Source organism: Elephantulus edwardii, unplaced genomic scaffold (assembly GCF_000299155.1).
Source record: "Elephantulus edwardii isolate Elephantulus edwardi_28Jun2011 unplaced genomic scaffold, EleEdw1.0 scaffold00130, whole genome shotgun sequence".
NCBI lineage: Eukaryota > Metazoa > Chordata > Mammalia > Macroscelidea > Macroscelididae > Elephantulus > Elephantulus edwardii.
Genome location: NW_006399880.1, coordinates 1,585,084 through 1,604,009, shown reverse-complemented (window position 1 = coordinate 1,604,009; position 18,926 = coordinate 1,585,084). Strand labels below are relative to the sequence as shown.

General features: G+C 41.4%; 1 protein-coding gene across 1 annotated transcript in view; it reads left to right on the top strand.

Annotated features, from left to right (window-relative positions):
* The window catches only part of SLC36A1 (solute carrier family 36 (proton/amino acid symporter), member 1), a 56,935-nt gene that overhangs the window by 11,385 nt on the left and 26,624 nt on the right, over positions 1 to 18,926 (top strand). The window contains exons 3-6 of the mRNA XM_006893741.1: positions 1,350 to 1,438; positions 2,201 to 2,296; positions 5,308 to 5,392; positions 5,744 to 5,962. Of these exons, the coding sequence (XP_006893803.1) occupies positions 1,350 to 1,438; positions 2,201 to 2,296; positions 5,308 to 5,392; positions 5,744 to 5,962 (489 nt within the window). The remainder of the gene's footprint in view (positions 1 to 1,349; positions 1,439 to 2,200; positions 2,297 to 5,307; positions 5,393 to 5,743; positions 5,963 to 18,926) is intronic.

Genomic DNA, 18,926 nt, shown 5'->3' with positions numbered 1-18,926 from the left:
ACGTCAGTGGAGAGAAGTGTGATGACACCTTTTAGGAAAGGTTTTTATTGTTTTGTTTTGTTTGAATGTATTTCATTGAAAACATTTTAAAATGGGAAACATTTTGTTATATTGCAGCTGAGAAAAATCCAGCCATTCATTTATTGAGGGCCTCCTGTATGCCTGACTCTTTTCCAGATGGTTAGAATATCTGTCAGTGAACAAAATAGATGATGACTCTAGCAGTTTCCATCAATGCTGTTATATTAACTACAGTTTCAATAAGGTGCTCTAGTGCCTAGTCGGTAAGGAGCTATGCTGCCAACCTATAGGCAGACAGCTTGAATCCACCAAGCTCCTCATGGGAGAAAGATGGGCAGTCTTCTCCCACAGGATTTACAGCCTCTGAAAACCTGCTAAAGAGTGAGCTGTGGGTTCTGACTCAACAGCTGTAGTGAGTGATGTTTTAGTAACAGAAGCCTGTCTGCTCTCTATATGGTCTTTCTAGGCCCCATCCCTAAATGGCCAGCTCTGAGAATCTTCTTTTTACGATTCACTCCCAGTAATACTGCCAGTCCAGAGCCATTCTGGATCTTCTTAGATTGGGAAATAGCTCAGAGAAACAGACAGTCCTTAGCAAAGCTCTGTATTTGTTGATCTGTCGTTTTTCTAAAGATAATGCTTCCATTCCTTTCCACGCCCCACAACTTGTTCCTTTTCCTGAAGACCTAAAAGCCTGTCATTCTGCCAGTTAGCACACAGTTTCAGAACCAACTTGAGGCATGCTGATTCACATAGTGCTCTGTTTCACAGAGCTAATGTCCATAATCATGCTTCACTTTTTAATGCTATGCTAAATAGAGCTTTTGCGATACGGTTGTTAAGTAATTGACTGCCAGCTGAAAGGTTAGGAGTTCAAATCTACTAGCTGCTCTGTGGGAGAAAGATCTACTTCATTATAGCCTTGGAATCCCTGTGAGGCAGTCTCTCCTACAAGATCACGCTGAGTCAGAATTGCCTTTTCAGCACCTACCCTGGTGACATAGGTAGTAGGGAGTTGCACAGCTAAGCCGAAGATGTCACCTCTCTAACAATCAAATCCACCAGCTGATCCATGGGAGAAAATGGACGATCTTTTCCCTTGAGATTTACGGTCTTGTAAACCTGCTGGTTCAGTTATGAATTGGTTCCAACTCAAAGATACTGAGTTTGATGAGGTTTTGTAGTAACAGTAACAATGATGTATTAGAAATTCTGCCTCAAGAAGATGTCTTAGTAGCATTTTAGTCATTTGCAAATTCAGTCTCTCTCGGCTTACAAATTCCATTTGCTTGTGTCTCCCCTACTTTTCTGAAATTGCCTGTTGCCAGATGGGTCCCCTCAGCCTGCTGGTGATAGGCATCGTGGCCGTGCACTGCATGGGTATCCTGGTGAAATGTGCTCACCACTTCTGCCACAGGTGAGTTCTGTGAATGAAAATTTATTCTTCCAGGTTCGGTCCCCAAGCTGAAAGTGACCTTGTATGCGGCTCACTCTTGAAATCTGCACAGTAGTTGAAGATGTCTGCTGATTATCGCAGATCTGCCATTCTCTGCTTATTTTTATCTTCTTTGAGTTGGTATCTGACAAAGTCCAGAAGATAGGGACCGTATTCTAATTTTACGTGCCTTGCCATACTTAACCTCATTGAGATGGTTCTCCTAGATGGTTGTTAATTATAATGAAAGTAACTTTCCTGTTGTTTTCACACTTCTGATCATGGAAAGCATTGGATGTTGGACTCAGTGTTATCTCCAGGGCGATGGATGGGACTGACCTAGTCTGTCATTGCCATTGTCTAACCCACATACTATTTTTTTAAAATTTTATATTGGTTTGCTTACAAAGTTCATATACATAAGGTTTCACAATTTTCTTCATTCACATTGTGTTTTATACAATAATTTCCATGCATTATGTTTTATAAAATCAATTGCCATTAGATCTTTTCCATCACTACCTTGTCTTTTCAGGTCCCCACAAGATCCTTCCTATTCCCTTTATGCTCTCCCTCCACCCATCAAATTGTACAACCCTGTGGTTTCACCCCTGCCCATCCTCACCTCTCTGCTCCCAACTCTTCCCCCCTTGGGTCTCCATACATGTTTTACTAGTTATTATCTATTTTTAAAATAATTAACCCACATGCTTTGCCCTTCCTCTCTCCCTGCCCTTCTCTCAGACTGAACAAACCCTTTGTGAACTATGGGGAGGCGGTGATGTATGGATTGGAAACTAGCCCCAGCTCCTGGCTCCGGAATCACGCTCACTGGGGAAGGTAACCAGCCTCCTCTGCCTTTTTGACTTGTCCTCCTCAGACAGGAAGGTAATAAATGGGAGACAGTATTCATAACAGTGGATATATTGTTTGGGTCAGTGGATTTACTTGCTAGATCAGCTCTGCTAGTGGTAAGCTGTGTGAACTTTCTGTTCTCTGGATCTACATTTCCTCATCAATAACAATGAGAGACCTAGCCTGTAGGATCTCTAAGGGTCGTCCCAACTCTGACAGTCTCTAACCAGTGATTCTGTTCCATTCATTATTTCAACAAATATGTTTAAGCCCATTTGTATAAAGATCACTAAACAATTCCATGTTTAGGGAAGGGTGGATTTCCTGAGAGACAGTGGTAGACCCTGTTTCCTGGGGTCCTGCAAATGACATAAAGCTAATTAGGAGCTGGAGAACAATATGAGACACCAGCCGTGTTATACACCAACAGGAAGGAGCATGAGACAGAGATACCTCTTGGATTCTCACAGCAGAACAACTTTCCAGTTAGCCTGCCTGACTATGCCAGATGAGAAACCCAAGTGTGGAGCTCTAGGCCGGAGAAGAAAACGCTTCGAGAAGGAGTGGAGATGAACATCTATGAGATAGAGAGATGGTTTAGTGACATTTCATGAGGTGGGGAGTTTGTGGACATTTTTCCATGTCTGGAGGAAAATATTCTACTTTTTCTTCCTATTTGAGAAATTAGTATATTGGGTTTTTTCCCCACAATGTACTAATTTTTAAAATTTAGTGTACTATTATTTTTTCCCAATCCCCCAGTCCCTCACTTAATAGCTAAATAGAGATGAAAATACTAGGGAGGTATTCTCTCTCTCTCTTTTTATATATATATATGTATATATATATGTATATATAGATATAGATATAGTTATTGTGTTGTTAGGTGCCTATGAACAAAAGATAGACCCTATGAATAAAAGAAATGAACCCTATTCTATTCTGTACCATTCTCACATTCTCTGACACACAAGAGCCCATTGCAGCAGTTACTGCATCAATCCACTTGGTCGAGGGTCTTCCTCTCCTTCGCCGACCCTCCACGCTTTCTAGCATCATGTCCTTCTCCAAGAATAGCCTCTCCTAACAACATTCCCAGAGTATATGATGTGAAGCCTCATCATTCTTGCCTCCAGAAAGCACTCTGGCTGCACCCTCTCCAGGACATGTTTATTCTTTTGGCCGTCCATGGGGTATCAGTGCTCTTCTTCAACACCACAGCTCAAAGGCTTCAATTCTTCTGTCATCCTTATTCACTGTCCAGCTCTCAGTTGCATAGCAAGTCATCAGAAAGATTATGGCCTGAATCAGACATACCTTAGTCCTCAAACTGACATCACTACTCCTCAATAATTTGGAGAGGTCCCTAACTGCAGATTTTCCCAGTGCAATGCATCTCATTATTTCCTGACTGCTGGCTCTAAGGGAGTTAATTGTGGATCCAAGTAAGATGAGGCTGCTGATGGTTTCAATCTTTTCTCTCTCTCTAGTATATTTTAGGGAGCTCTGTTGACTAGTACATATGGAGTTGTGCTGTCAGCCCAAAGGTAGGCACTTCAAATCCACCTCCTGCTCCCTGGGAAAAAGATAGGCAGCCTCCTCACTGTTATTTATAGTCTCTGAAAAATTCACTGGAGAGTCAGCTATGAGTTGGTTCTGATTCATTAGCAATTAGTTATCTGGTATATTTTGGTGTAGAAATTATCAAGAACTGAATCCTTTTTTTTCTTAAAATGATTGAACCGTATTAAAACTATGTTTTCCAAAGAAGTTCTTTTTTGTGTTCATGTAGAATACTTTTGCCTTTACACATACTTGGCTTCATCCTGATGAGTTATATGGTGGTTTTGGCAAAATTACATTCTGTGACTGAGAAAACCCAGGCTGCCAGTGACCACCTTAAGCCGGATGATTTGATGAATTGACCCATCTCCCCTCCTTTCTTCTCCCTTCTCCTCCTTTCTCCGTTTACATTTTTTCCCCCTCCCTTTTTTCTTCCCTTTTGTCCACCCTTTAATCAAATGTAATCATGGTACTAAAAATAAAAATTAAATCAAATAAGATGTTGTTCTATGCTATCGAGCCACCTTATGTACAATAATTCTGAACCCTACTCTATCCTGAGCCAGTCTCACTGACAAATAAGATAGAAGGGCATACAGTAAATACCAGTCATAGTAGCATGTATATCCTTTTGGAGTTTTATTTACATAAAGAAACTATGTTGTTGTTAGGTGCTGTTGAGTCAACTATGACTCGTAGTGACCCAGAGCAATGAACCAGTTTATTAATTCTTTCTTAGACAAATTGACCATACCCTGTATACTGTTTGAAAGCTTATTGTCCCCTCTTAAGTGCCCTAAACATTCTTTTCCATCAGCACATACAGATTTACTCTCTTCTGTGTAACTGCTATGTAATGTCCCATTTTTGGAATGGTCGATAATTTAGTAATTTTCCTTTTGATAACCCTTTAGGTTGTTACCAGCTGTCATAACAGTGCTTCAGTCAGCAGTCTGTTTTGGTATTTTTGTACTTATGTGAGAGTAGACTTTGTGTCAATCAAAGTTCTAGACACAGTGAAAGGTTCCACTTCTCGTTCTCTTCCACAGAGGGCTCCCTGTGGCTTTAGTAAAGTGGGGGAGATGGGGCAGGTGGACAGGTGAGTAGGGAGGAGGTCAGGGGCTGGGAAGTGGTCCTGGTGGTGTTGCTTGTCTCTTTTCTGACTTGGGACTCTCCAGGCTCATAAACATTCCAGACAAGAAGCCAAGAAGGGGCCTTTGGAAACCACACAAAGTGTCTCCTTTACTTTTATCCACAAGCTCCAGACTGGTGGCACCTGGAGTAGTTTCTTCATTACCAGGACTTGTTTATCCTTTTTACCTGGTGGGAAGTTCTCTAGTGACTTGGGGAAAAGCGCTGTTATAGATACTCATTCCACTGGAAGTCTTATTTTACTGTAACAGTCTTGGTGTTCCTTCCCTCCCCATCTTCAGGAACCTTGTGGACTTCTTCCTGATTGTCACTCAGCTGGGGTTCTGCTGTGTATATTTTGTATTCCTGGCTGACAACTTTAAACAGGTAGGACCCTGCTAGATAAGGAAAGCATGGCAAGAGGTAGTGCAATTTCTATTTAGAATTCTTATTGGAGTCAATAAGAGAATCAAGACATAACATTTTATCTAAAACAATATCTTTTGCTTGATGCTCATCCCGAGACCTAGGGCTCAGAAAAATCTCCAGCTGTGTGGTGTGTCTTTAGGTAGGTTACCACAGTCAGACCTGATTCAGATAGGGGATTGCTAAAATACTCATGAAGATCTCTAAACAAAGTTCACTAACCACAGACTCCAGCAAAGCCTCTTACATACTAGGGAAGAGGCCTACTGGCCTTTGCTCTTTGGAAGACTTGTCCTCTTTCCTTCCCCGTAGGTGATCGAAGCAGCCAACGCGACCACCAACAACTGCCACAACAACGAGACAGTGATTCTCACACCCACCATGGACTCTCGACTCTACATGCTCAGCTTCCTGCCCTTCCTGGTGCTGCTGGTTTTCGTCAGGAACCTTCGAGCCCTGTCTATCTTCTCCTTGTTGGCTAACGTCACCATGCTGGTCAGCGTGGTCATGATCTACCAGTTCATTGTTCAGGTAGGAACCAAACTTCTTTCCATGGTTCCCTCCATTAAATAATCAAAGGAATAAGCAAAGCAACTGGAAAATATGTTAAACATTTATGTTAGGATGTATCTACTTTGGCGATATGACATTGTGACCACATAAGTCTTTATTTGAAGCTCTGTCCTATGCATTGTAAGATGTTTAGCAGCATCCATGGTCACCTCCCATTATATGTCAGTAGTACCCTCCACCAACTGTGGTAATCAAAAATGCCTCCCCCAAAACAAACCAAGCCCATTACTGCTGAATTGATTCCAGGCCATGACAACCCTCCACTGTACTCTGAAACTGTAAATCTTTAAAGGAGGAGACTACCTGTTTTCTCCCATGGAGTCGTTAGTGGATTTGAACCACTGACATTTTGGTGAGCAGCTCAACATGTCCCTCACTCAAAGATACCATTAGGGCCCCTTAAAAGTGTCTCCGATTTTGTTGTTGTTATATGTCGTCGAATCAACTCCAACACATAACAACTGTATGTACAACAGCTCTGAACTCTGCTCTATTCTGAGCCAATTTCATTGTCTCTGACACACCTACCTGTTACTCCTGTCACTGTGTGAATTTATCTCATCCAAGGTCTTCCTCTCTTGTGCTCTCCCTCCACCCTTCCAAGCATGATGTCCCTTTCCAAGGACTGGTCTCTCCTTGTAACATGCTCAAACCAGACAGAGTTTCAAAATCCTTGCTTCCAAGGAGCAGCCTGGTTTCACCCTCTTCAGGACATACCTGTTCTCCTAGCAGTCCATGGTATATTTCATATTCTTCTCCAGCATCACAACTCAAAGATATTGATTCTTCTTCTACCATTCTTAGTCATTGTCCAGCTCTCTGATGTATAGCAAGTAATTGCAAAGACCATGGCCCTGGTCTGGTGCACCTTAATCTCTAGACTGACATCATTACTCTTCTGTACTCTGGAGAGATCCCTGGCAGCAGATTTTTTCAGTGCAGTTCACTGAGTGTTGATTATGGAGCCAAGCAAACTGAAGCTATTAACAACCTTATTCTCTTCACCATATATCATGATGCTGCCAGTCTGCCCAGGGGTGGGAATCTTTTTTTCCTTGATGTTGAGCTTCAATCCATATTGAAGGCTGCAGTCCTTGACCTGCTGCAGCAAGTGCCTCAGGTCCCCCCAAGTTTTGGCAAACAAGGTTATGTCATCTGCATAATGCAGGTTGTTGATGAGTCTTCTTCCAATCCTGATGCCACAATCCTTTTCATAGAGCCCCGCCTCCTAGATGATCTCTTCCTCATATAGATTGAAAAGATGTGGAGATAGTGCCAGATGTTCCCTGAGGTGTAAAATCACTCCCATTTAGATAACCAGTTTATGTTTTTGTCTGATTAGGAAGTTAATGCATGATTATTATATAAACTTGGGAAACAGAGAAAAATAATTAATTAAGATTAAAATAAAAACCAATGTTTAAATATTGGGATACTAACTGGAAGACCTGTGGTTTGAATTCAACAACTGAAGAGGTTTTGAGAGGAAAGATGAGATGGTATGCCCCATTAAGATTTACATCCTCTACCACAACAAGATAAAGGTAAATAATCCAATAGAAAAATGGGCACAGGATATGAACAGACATTTCACCAAAGAGGAGATTCAGATGGCTAACAAGCACATGAAGAAATGTTCAAAATCCCTACCTCTAATAGAGATGCAGATTAAAACAACTGTGAGATATCATCTCACCCCAGTCAGAATAGCAAAATTTAACAGAACAGCAAACAACAATTGCTGGCGAGGTTGTGGAGAGATTGAAACCCTTATTCACTGTTGGTGGAAGTATAAAATGGTGCAACCACTATGGAAGGCAGTATGGTGCTTTCTCAAAAAGTTTCAAATAGAGATACCATTTGACCCAGCAATTCCATTACTGGGAATATACCTCAAAGAGACCATAACTGACATCCAGTCAGATATACACACTCCCATGTTTGTCACGGCTTTGTTCACAATAGCAAGGAGCTGGAAACAACCCAGGTACCCATCAACAAACGAATGGATAGAGAAGCTGTGGTATATTCACACAATGGAATATTATGCTGCATTGAAAAACAAGGAACTCATGCAATATTATTCAAAAGTGGTGACCCTGGAGGACATTCTGCTGAGTGAAGTATCTCAGTCACAAAAGGACAAATACTGTATGGTGCCACTGTTGTAAAACAGGACTGACCTTGTGGTTGGGGGAGACTGAGAAAGATGGGTTAAATAACGTATACTGCGTTGAAACAGATGAGGGAGAAATCTATTTAAAAGGGATATGTGATTAGGAATTTTTGTCATGACAGGAGTCCTGAACGAAGGCTGCGTAGTGGAGTGGACCTGGGGGAGGGATTGTAAAACAATGAAATAATTTTTCTTTTACTTTTCCAAGAGTGTAGTGTACCAGGGGGGAGGGTTGGGAAGGGAGAAAAGTGCAACAATGAATGAATGGAAATCCAGAGTCTCTGTAAATTTTCATTGAAATTAATAATAAATTTTTAAAAATATGGAGAAAGAAAAAAAAATTACATCCTCAGTAAGCTTAGAAGGCCTAGTCTACGGTATGAAGAGAATGCCAAGTACAACCAGAAATGCACAATCTGGACAGGATAAAATTGATGAGTAGAACCTTCTAAAGATTAAATCTGTGTGCACATCAAAAACTTTTCCCAATAGGGCGAAAAGAGAACCTACTGACTGGCATCAGACATTTGGCCATAGCATCTCAGACAAGACTCTCATAACAAAAGTTTACAGAATACTCCTGGGCCTCCAGAAGAAAGAGACTAATAATCCAATTACAAAATGGGCAAAAGGTATGGAAAGAATTTTCACAGAGGAAGATATTTGAATGGCAAACAGATACATGAAGAAATGCTCCAAATCACTGGCAATAAGAGAGATGCAAATTAAAACCACAATAAGATACCATCTCACTCCAGTAACTGGCAAAGTTTAACAGGGCAGCAAGTAATACATGTTGTAGAGGATGTGGTGAGATAGGAACTCTCATACATTTGTTGGTAGGTTTGTAAAATGGTAAAACCATTCTGGAATGCAGTTTGGAGCTTCTTAAAAAAACTGAACATAGAAATTCCGTATGACCTAGCTATTCCACTGCTTGGAATATACTGAGAAAATGAGAACTGAAGCACAAATAGAGACTTGTACATCATTGTTCATAGCAGCATTATTCACCATCACAAGAACATGGAAACAGCCCAGCTGTCCAACCCCAACCGAATGGATTGAGAAGTTGTTGTTCATTCATATAATGGAATACTAGGCAGCATGCAGGAACAATGTTTTTGTAAATTACTACCTAACTTGGGAGGGACTGGAGAGCATTATACTCAGTAAACTGACTCAGTCCCACATGGACAAATATTCTATAAACCCATTTTTGTAGAATGAGTATGAAGATCCAGGGAGGAAGGAGAGTGAAAGCAGAGGTGTGTGTGTGTGTGTGTGTGTGTGTGTGTGTGTGTGTGTGAATTAATTATGGAGTTGTACAATTTGATGAGTGGGGGAGTGAGGGAATTTGGAACAATCTGGTCTGAGAAACAATGTATTTGAATTTTGTAACTAAACTAATATTAGAAAAAAAGATTGACATCCTCAGAAACCTGATGAAAGGTGGCCATGTTATGGTATCAACTTAATGGCAGGGGTTTTTGTTTGCTTATATTTAGAAAAAAGTAATTTTAAAAAATCAATTCCAGTTTTGTATTTGTTTGCAAAAATTGTACATGCAGTTATTGGAACTTTTTCATGTAGCCCAAGTGAGCAAGTGTCTGAGGTAGCACAGAAAAAGGGAATAATTAGGTGGCTGGTTTTTTGTTTGTTTTTTTTTTTATAAGGGTGCCAAAGGAATTCTGATGGCCTAGCCATTTTGCTAAAACATTTTATGGTGCCTTAGTTGAATTATCGAAATAATTCATAAATAACCAGTAGCTACCAAGTCAATTCCAAACCTAGATGCTAAGAGTAGAACTGTGTTCCATCCACCAGTGGGGGAAGGCTTCAGGAGCAGGTTTTTAGAAATCTCCAGGTGTTTCTTTGAAGGTGCCTTTGTGTGGTTTAGCCATTTCTCCCACTCAGGGACTCCAAGACAAACTGATTGAAGTTTACCCAATCCCTGCACCTCCTGAACACCACATTCTTGGGCAAAGTGTGCTCTTTGCAGAAACGATTGTAACTGATTGGTCTAGTTCCAGACCCTGTGAGTACATTTAGAAATGATCTGAGTTTACAGAGTAATATAGAGAAGACTTTGTATGTTTTTTACATTTTTTTACTTGTGCTATGCATTGTTTCTCTACTGTGCCTTTTGTTCTGACAGTGCCTTCCCTCTTGATCCATCTAATTCTTTGTAATTGATACGTAGTGTTACAGTGAGTACCCAAAACTACTGCCCTGTGGTCAAGTTGATCTGACACCTGATAGCCCTTTATCAAGTTCCTGAGGCTGTAGATCTTAGCAAGAGAGGCCTGCTGCTTCTTCCTCCCCGGGAGAGGCTGGTGGTTTCGCCTGCCAGCTTTTCAGTTAGCAGCCTAACACTTAGGTCTATCACAGAGACTCAATGTCCTGTATCTATTTAGTCAGTGAATCATCAGCTCATTTATCATTTTAGTGTTATTTCAGTATACAACAGTAAGTCTTGTAAGTTTTTCCTCGTGTACATTTATAAATATTCTAAGACATAAATGTCTCTTAAGATATTTGTCAGGAGTAAAACTGCTGATGATTGTGTTTCTAGGATATTTCATATTTCTCACTTGCTTTTTCTAAAAGCTGTTTACCAGTTTCTGTTGTAAAAAGAATAAGGACCATGTACGGACAGCCACATCTGATTTTTACCAACTCCACAAAGGGGAACTGTCCCCAACAACAAGACAAAAACAATTCCCATGAGGTTAGGCATGTCCCACTCCTGCACCTCTTTCTATTCATCTCAACACCAATTCTTACTACTTTACTAGGTCCACAATCCAAAGCAGTAGCTCACAGACCACATAGAACCTTGTTAGGAAGTCAAAAGGCTATAATTCAGGTTAGTAGCAGACAACAATCACTCAGGAGCTTGTCCAACATGTGCTTGGAGGCACCTCAGTCTTGAGCCTCACAGCTTTAGGCCAGTGTTACAAAACCCAGTCCTGCCAGTTATGGCTTTCCCCCCACCCCCCCACAGGCCCCCAGGTGTCCAACAAATTTAAGCAAAGGCTTTTGGCTCTGGTTCCATGTGGGGAGCAGTCCCAAGGGCAGCTCAGTCTCACATTGGGCCTCTGGTCCTCTACGTCAGCCATGGCTGCTGCTGCTAGAGGTCTGGCTGACACCAAAATCTCTGAGCCCGAAGGACATGCTACATTCTCTTGTTTCCTTTTCACTGTTGGGGAAGGTCTTCCAGTTCTGTTGCTGGAATTGCTCAATTTAATGGCAAGAGTATCCAATCCCTTTGTAGATTGGTGAGACAATCTCTTTGTGGATAGGCTAAAATAACCCATTCACATATTCCCACCATCAACATGACAAAGCAAATTCATGAATAAGGAAGATGTTCTGAACAATTACTCCTTAACGCCACATCTGTCTATCTCCTCGCCTAGCCCGTTGTTGTTGTTGTTGATTGCCTTCATTTCGAGCACGTCTCAAAGCGACCCCATGAACAAAAGGCCTGAAGCTCCTCTACAACCATGGACATTTATCAAAGTTTGTAGCGTTTCGGAGACATGTTATTTAGGAAGTGGACGCCACTCCTGCTTCCAACCCCTAACATGTAAGGGTGTTGATTTCCCTGCCCTAGACAATGCTACTGCCAAAAGATCAAAACAGATGTGTCTTGGAGAAAGTGTAACCAGGATGCTCCTTAGAGGCAAGGATGATGACGCTTCATCTTAGATCCTTTGGGCATGTTGTTAAGAGGTATAAGTCTTTAGGCAGAAAAGCCATCCAGCCAGGAAAGGTTGAGAGTCAGCCGAAGAGAGGATGATTCTCAGCAAGATGGATTGACACAGTGACTGTAGCAATGGGCTTGAGTATATTAGGGATGATGAGGATGGCACAAGGTTCAGATCCATTTCATGGGCTTGTTATGTGTCATAGTCGACTCATCGGCACCTAACAACAACAACCACAACAACAGTCATTGCTGGGTGTAGTGACCTCTTCAGTTCTAGTCTCTGATGGTGAGTGTACCTTGTTTCCACATAGTCTCCTTTGCAGCAATCCAGTTACTTACTGATGTGGTTTCTAGGAAAACACTAGGTCATAAAAAGCAGAGACTTCCTGTCCTGAGAAAATGTTATAATGAATTATAATGATTAGCAGTGGAAGTTTACTGATTTTACCTTTTTATGGTAAGAAGATAGATGGGTGGCAGACATTGACTCTTCTGCACAAGTATTTTTCAAAGCATTCTGCATCTCATTTCTCTTAGGGCTGGATAGCGTACCTGTGACCTTATGTGCCCACTCCTGGGTTCTCTTTTCCTGCCTCCAACCAATTATGTGAAAACAGCTCCCTCACGCATTGGCGTTGAGTAGAACAGAGTCATAGCTGAAGCTCTAGTGGGTTTTTTCAAGGGTTGTAAAGCACACAAGAGGAGCATGCTCATCTTTCTCCCATGGAGCAGCAGCTGGTGAAATCAAACTACCTGTATTTAAGTTGACAGCTCAACTTCTCACCCGCTAGGGCACCAGAGCCCCTTCCATGTTCAGCCTGTGCCCAAACTGTCTAGAAAACAATGAAGGGTGAATAAAAGCTTAATTTTGCTATTAGGCCTTTATGCATATCTTTACAATTAGAACTCTCACATTCCAGTGGACTTTAAAGACCGAGTGATTGAACCCAACTCACATAAACATGCATGCACACATCTACATTTAATATTAAACCACTGTAATAAGTGGGACTTTCTTGGTTGCCATGTTAAAGGGCTGTGATGGGAGCTAGGGTTGCTATCCAGTCTCAATCCTTGGATGTCAAGCACAGTACAGCTTGCATTTTCAAATGAGCAGCCTTGCAAGTTAGAGTCTTGAGCAGAATTTAGAGTGCCCTTTGGTCTCAGTAAGATGTGCTGTGATCAGGCAGTGCTGCCAAAATGGGTGCAGCCCAGGGGAGGTTGAGGGGAGGCTGGCTGTTTTGGCAGCCTCTGCCCCAGGTGTTTTAATGTAGCTGTGATGTATAAGTAAAGAGGCTTTTGGAATATCTTTCTTACTAATGTTTACTGATTTTTTTTTTATTACTGATGTTACCACTGCCCTGTTTTGGTGTTTTGCCTTGGTTTCCATGAGGATTCCCCCATTGTCTGATGTTTTGAGTTCCACTGAACCTTAAGAATGTGTGTGTAATTAGCATCCTTCCTCCTTATACCCACGCCTTCATAGGAAGCAGACCAAGGTTTTCTAAATTAACAGTCACACATTTCTTCATTGCCTGGAATGATGGAAAGCACTATTCTGAGTACAGTGCTTTGTCCATAGGTAGTTGTTGTTAGGTGCTGTTGAGTCCAGTCCAACTCATATTGATTCTTGAACAACAGATCTGAATGCTGTCCTAGCCTATGCCATTCTCACACTTCCTGACACAGTACAGCCCATTGTGGCAATCACTGTATCAGTCCACCTGGTTGAGGGTCTTTCTGACTCTGCCTTTCCAAAAATGATATACCTCTTCAAGGAATAGCTTCTCTTAGCAACATGCTCAAAGAGTGTGAGATGAAGCTTATAATCTTTGCCTCCAAGGAGTACTCTGACTGCACTTTCTCCAAGACATATTTGTTTATTCTTTTAGCAGTCCATGGAATGTTCAGTATTCTTCTCCAGCACCACAGCTCAGAGGCATCAATTCTTCTTCTGTCATCCTTATTCATTGTTCAGTTCTCAGATGCATAGCAAGTGATCAAAAGACCATGGCCTGAATTAGATGCACCTTAGTCCTAAAACTGACATCATTGCTCCTCAATAATTTGGAGAGGTCCCTGACTACAGACTCTCCCAGTGCAAGACGTCTCCTGATATTTTGACTTCTGGTACTGAGGGTGTTGATTGTCCATCGGAGATCTCAGTGAATATGTTATCACTACATATTCACAATGATGCATATCTCTATCATCACTACATAGAAGGTACAAGGTTTTAATCCACCAACTCCTCCAAGGGAAAACGTTGGGAAAAGTCTCCTCCTGTGAAATTTACTGCCTCAGAAAACCCACTGGAGGGTCAGTTCCAACTTGACAGCACACAACAACAACAGCATATATCCTTAACTCCAAGGTGCATCATCTTCTCACAGTTACACTTTTTCCAGAATTACAATGCATCTTGTAATCTGATTATTGTATATTTAATAATACTTCCTCATGTATGTGTTATTGTAATTCATAGCATTACAGAACTAAGAAAAAAGGTATATTGACAATATAATTGTAGTGGTAAGAAGCTGTACTGCAATCCCAGAGGCACATGGTTTGAATCCACCAGCCACTCTGCGGGAGAAGGATGGGCATTCTCCTTTCCTGCAGTTTACTACCTCTGAAAACCCACTGGCAGGCCAGCTGTGGGTCAATTCTGCTTTGATAGCACATAACAACAACAATATTTGTAAATGTAGCTTTCACTCATTGTTGAGTTGATTCTAACTCATAACAACCCTAAGTGACAGAGTAAAATTGGCCTATCGTTTTTCCTACACTGTAATCTTGATGTGAATTGATCAACAGATTTTTCTCCTTTAGTCTCAGTAATTTTAGCCCACAGGAGATTAGCTTCGCTCACTCTCCCCCGGAGTGCCTGTTGAGTTCTAAATGCTGACCTTTCAGTTAGCAGCCAAGCACTTTATCCATGTGCAACCATGGATACTTTTATACTTGAATTTTTCTTTGTAAATTAAAGTTTCTCTCTTCATTTTGAAGAGTAAGGTGCACCTGATACAGGCCATGGGGTCTTTGCAATCACTTGCTGTACATCAGAGAGCTGGACAATGACTAAGGATGATAGAGGGAGAATTGATGTGGTGCTGGAAAAGAGTATTAAATATGCCATGGACTGCTAGGGGAACAGTTTCATCCTGGAGAGGGTGAAATCAGGCTGCTCCTTGGAGGCAAGGATTTGGAAGCTTTGTCTGACATACTTTAGACATGTTGTAAGGAGGGACTGGTCCTTGGAGAGGGACAACATTCTTGGGAGGGTGGAGGGACAGTGCAGGAGGGGAAGACCCTCTATGAGGTGGATTGATTCAGTGACTTGGGGTAATCAGGATGGGTGTATTGAAGACAGTGTGATTGGCACAGGACAGAGCAGAGTTTAGGGCTGTTGTACATAGGGTCGCTAACAGCCCCTAGTTCATTTTTCTCTTTAAAAAGATACCTTCTTCATTGTACAGTTTCCTCCCTCCCCTGCCCCCAGTCTACTTTGCTATGCAAGTATTTATTTATTTATTTTGGATTAGCTATGTTAGATTGATCTTGGCTGAAAGCAGGGAGTACCAGAAGAAATGTCTGTCTGTGTTTCATTGATTATGCAAAGGCGTTTGACTGTGTGGATCATAACAAACTGTGGCTGACTCAGAAGAATGGGAATCCCAGAACACTTAATCATTCTAATGGGAAACCTACACTTGAACCAAGAGGCAGTTGTCAGAACAGAGCAAGGAAACACTGGATGGTTCAAAATTGGGAAGGGCATACACTAGGGATGTGTCCTGTCTCCATACCTTTTCAACCTGTATGCAGAACAGATTATCTGGGAGGCTGGGCTCTATGACGAGAAATGCGGAGTCAAGATTGGTGGATGATTTAGCAACAATCTGCGTTATGCAGATGACACAACCCTGCTTGCTGAAACTGAGGAGGACCTGAAGCACCTGCTGCAGAGGGCCAAGGACTGCAGCCTCCAATATGGATTGAGGCTCAATGTCAAGAAGACAAAGATTCTCACCACTGGACCCTTTGGCCGCATCAGGATGGATAGTGAAGAGATTGAGATTGTTCACAGCTTTAGTTTGCTTGACTCCACAGTCAGCAGTCTTGGCACCAGCAGCCAGGAAATTAAAAGATGTATTGTGATGGGAAAGTCTGCCGTTAGGGACCACTCCAAAATCCTGAAGAGCATTGGTGTCTCTCTGGAGACTAAGGTGCATCTGATACAGGCCATGGTCTTTGCAGTCACTTGTTATGCATCAAAGAGTTGGACAATGACTACGGAGGTTAGAAGGAGAAATGATGCTTTTGAGGTGTGGTGCTGGAGAAGAGTATTGACTGCTAAGAAAACAAACAGGTTCATCCTGGAGAGGGTTAAACCAGAAGGCTCCTTGGAGGCAAGGATTCTGGGGCTTCGTCTGACATACTTTGGTCATGTTGTAAGGAGGGACTGGTCCTTGGAGAGGGCCATCATGCTTGGGAGGGTGGAGGGACAGCATAGGAGAGGAAGGCCCTCTATGAGGTGGATCGATTTGTTGATGGGCACTTGGGTTGCTTCCATCTCATTGCTATTGTGAACAAAGCCGCAATAAACATGGGTGTGCATATATATGTTTGGGTGGCAGTTCTGGTTTCTTTAGGGTATATTCTCAGTAGTGCACTTGCTGGTTCAAATGATATTTCTGTTTCCAACTTTTTGGGGAAACACCATACTGACTTCCAGAGTGGTTGCAGTATTTTCCACTCCCACCAACAGTGAATAAGGGTTCCAGTTTCTCCACAACCTCACCAACATCTCTTGTTTGCTGCTCTGTTGAACTTTGCTATTCTTACTGGGGTGAGATGATATCTCGCAGTTGTTTTGATTTGCATCTCTCTTAGAGATTTTTGAACATTTCTTCATATGTTTGTTCACCATCTGAATGTCTTTGGTGAAGTGTTTGTTCATTTCCTATGCCCATTTTGCGAATGAGTTGTTAACTTTTATTTTTTTAAGGTGCTGGAGTATTCTATAAATTCTCAATATGTCCCTTATCAGACATGTGATTATCAAATATTTTTTCCCAATCTGTGGCTTTCCTTTTTACCCTGTTGGAGAAGTTTTTTGATGTGCATAGGTAATTGATTCTTAGACGATCCCATTCATCTATTTTATTCTCTCCTGGTTGTAGGTTTTTCAGGATGTGTGGGAGACTGTTCATGTTGTGGATTAGTGCCAAGCCTGGTCATTTTTATGTTATTGAGTTTTATTCCACATTTTTTACCCACTTTGTCCTTCTACTCTGGTCCCTTTCAAAGTGATCAGTGGTGGTATCCAGGCACCATCTAGTTCTTATGGTTTCAAGGTTGGAGGTTGAGGCTTTCATGGCCCACCAGTCCTTTGGATTAACTGTTTTTATGCCTCTTTTCCTTTCTTCCTTCCTCTTTGCCCCAGAAACGGCAAGACCAATAATCACATTTTAGATTTCTGCTCACAACTCCTTAAGACTCCCTTGTTAGTCACCAAAGTAGAACGTAGGGCATTACCTTTTCAAGATAACCTTGATGTTCCCTGAAACTGTGGTCCTGAGGCCCTAGGACCAGCGTAAGGGCTTTCTCTTTAATGTTGAGTTCTCAATTATTCAGTAGTAATAATGAAGAATGTAGAATTACAGTGCCTTGTGTGGGTTTCTTTCATACGGGTATACTTAAACAGATAGTCTGAAGTTCTATCCCTTACAGTTCAGCCTCATCTGATGTGTACAACTTGATTAGTATTTGTTCAGTAACCAACTGAGAACACCAATTTGTGGGAGTCCCTGTAAAGTGTAAACTGTTTGGTAAGCGCTCGTCTACTAGTCATGAGCTTGGCTGTTCAAACTCATCCAAAAGTGCCTTAGAAAACAGGCCTGGTTATTTGTGAAAGGCCTACAACCTTGGAAACTCTGTGGAGTATACTTTTGCTCTGCACAATTGTTCAGAATCAGCTCAGCCTCAACTAACAAGATGTTACTTTTGCGGCTCAGGGGTAATTCCAGGACAACCTTACTCTCATGCCTCATTGGGAAACTAAAGTATTTACTGATTTGTCACCATTCCAGGAACTGATCTAACTAATGTTTTAAGCAGAAATCCAGAAGAAAGCTCTTTTGTTTTTTAAAAGGAAACCAAAAACTCAAAACCCACTGCCATCAAGCTGATTCTAAGTCATGGTAAGCTGCTATTGGGTTTCTGAAGCTATCAGTCTTAATGAGAAGAGACTGTCTCATCTTTTCCCACAGAGCGGCTGTATGTTTGAAGTGCCAATCTTTTGATTATCAGCCCAATGCAACCTACTTTTGGCATCCGGGCTCCTTAAAGAGAATATATTGTTATGTACCGTTGAGTCGGAACCAACTCTCATGGTAGACTCCAAACCAAAGCCACTTCCATCAAATAGATTCCTGCTCATAGTGGCCCTATAATACAGAGCAGAACTTCCCCATAGAGTTTTCAAGATGATAAATCTTTATGCCAGCAGACTATTACATTCCTTGTACTCAGTGGCTGGTAAGTCCAACTGACAGCTTCTCAGTTAACACCCAAATGCTGTAACTACTGCACAACAGAACAATTAGTCCTAGTACATGATATAGTCACTTTGAAATATATTTTTTTTAGAAATGGAAATAACAATATTTGTTGAGCCCCTCCTGCACACCTTTCTACATATACACCTTGGACAATTTTGGTGAAATTGAGTTGCATTTTATGGTAATTTTAAGTAAACCAGTATAAAATAAAATTTTTTTTCTTCCTCTCTTTTTTTACAGCATATTCTTTCCTTTTAATTCCCCCCCCCATTCATTCATTATTGCACATTTTCCTCCCTGCCCACCTCTTCCCCCTATTCATTTTTCTCTTTGAAAATAAAAAAAAATTCTTTCATTTTTATACAGTGTCCCCCTCAAGTCCACAGTCCACTTTACTATGCATTTATTTTTCAGTAATCTTATCATGAAAATAATATGTAATCCTATATTCCTTTTAAACAG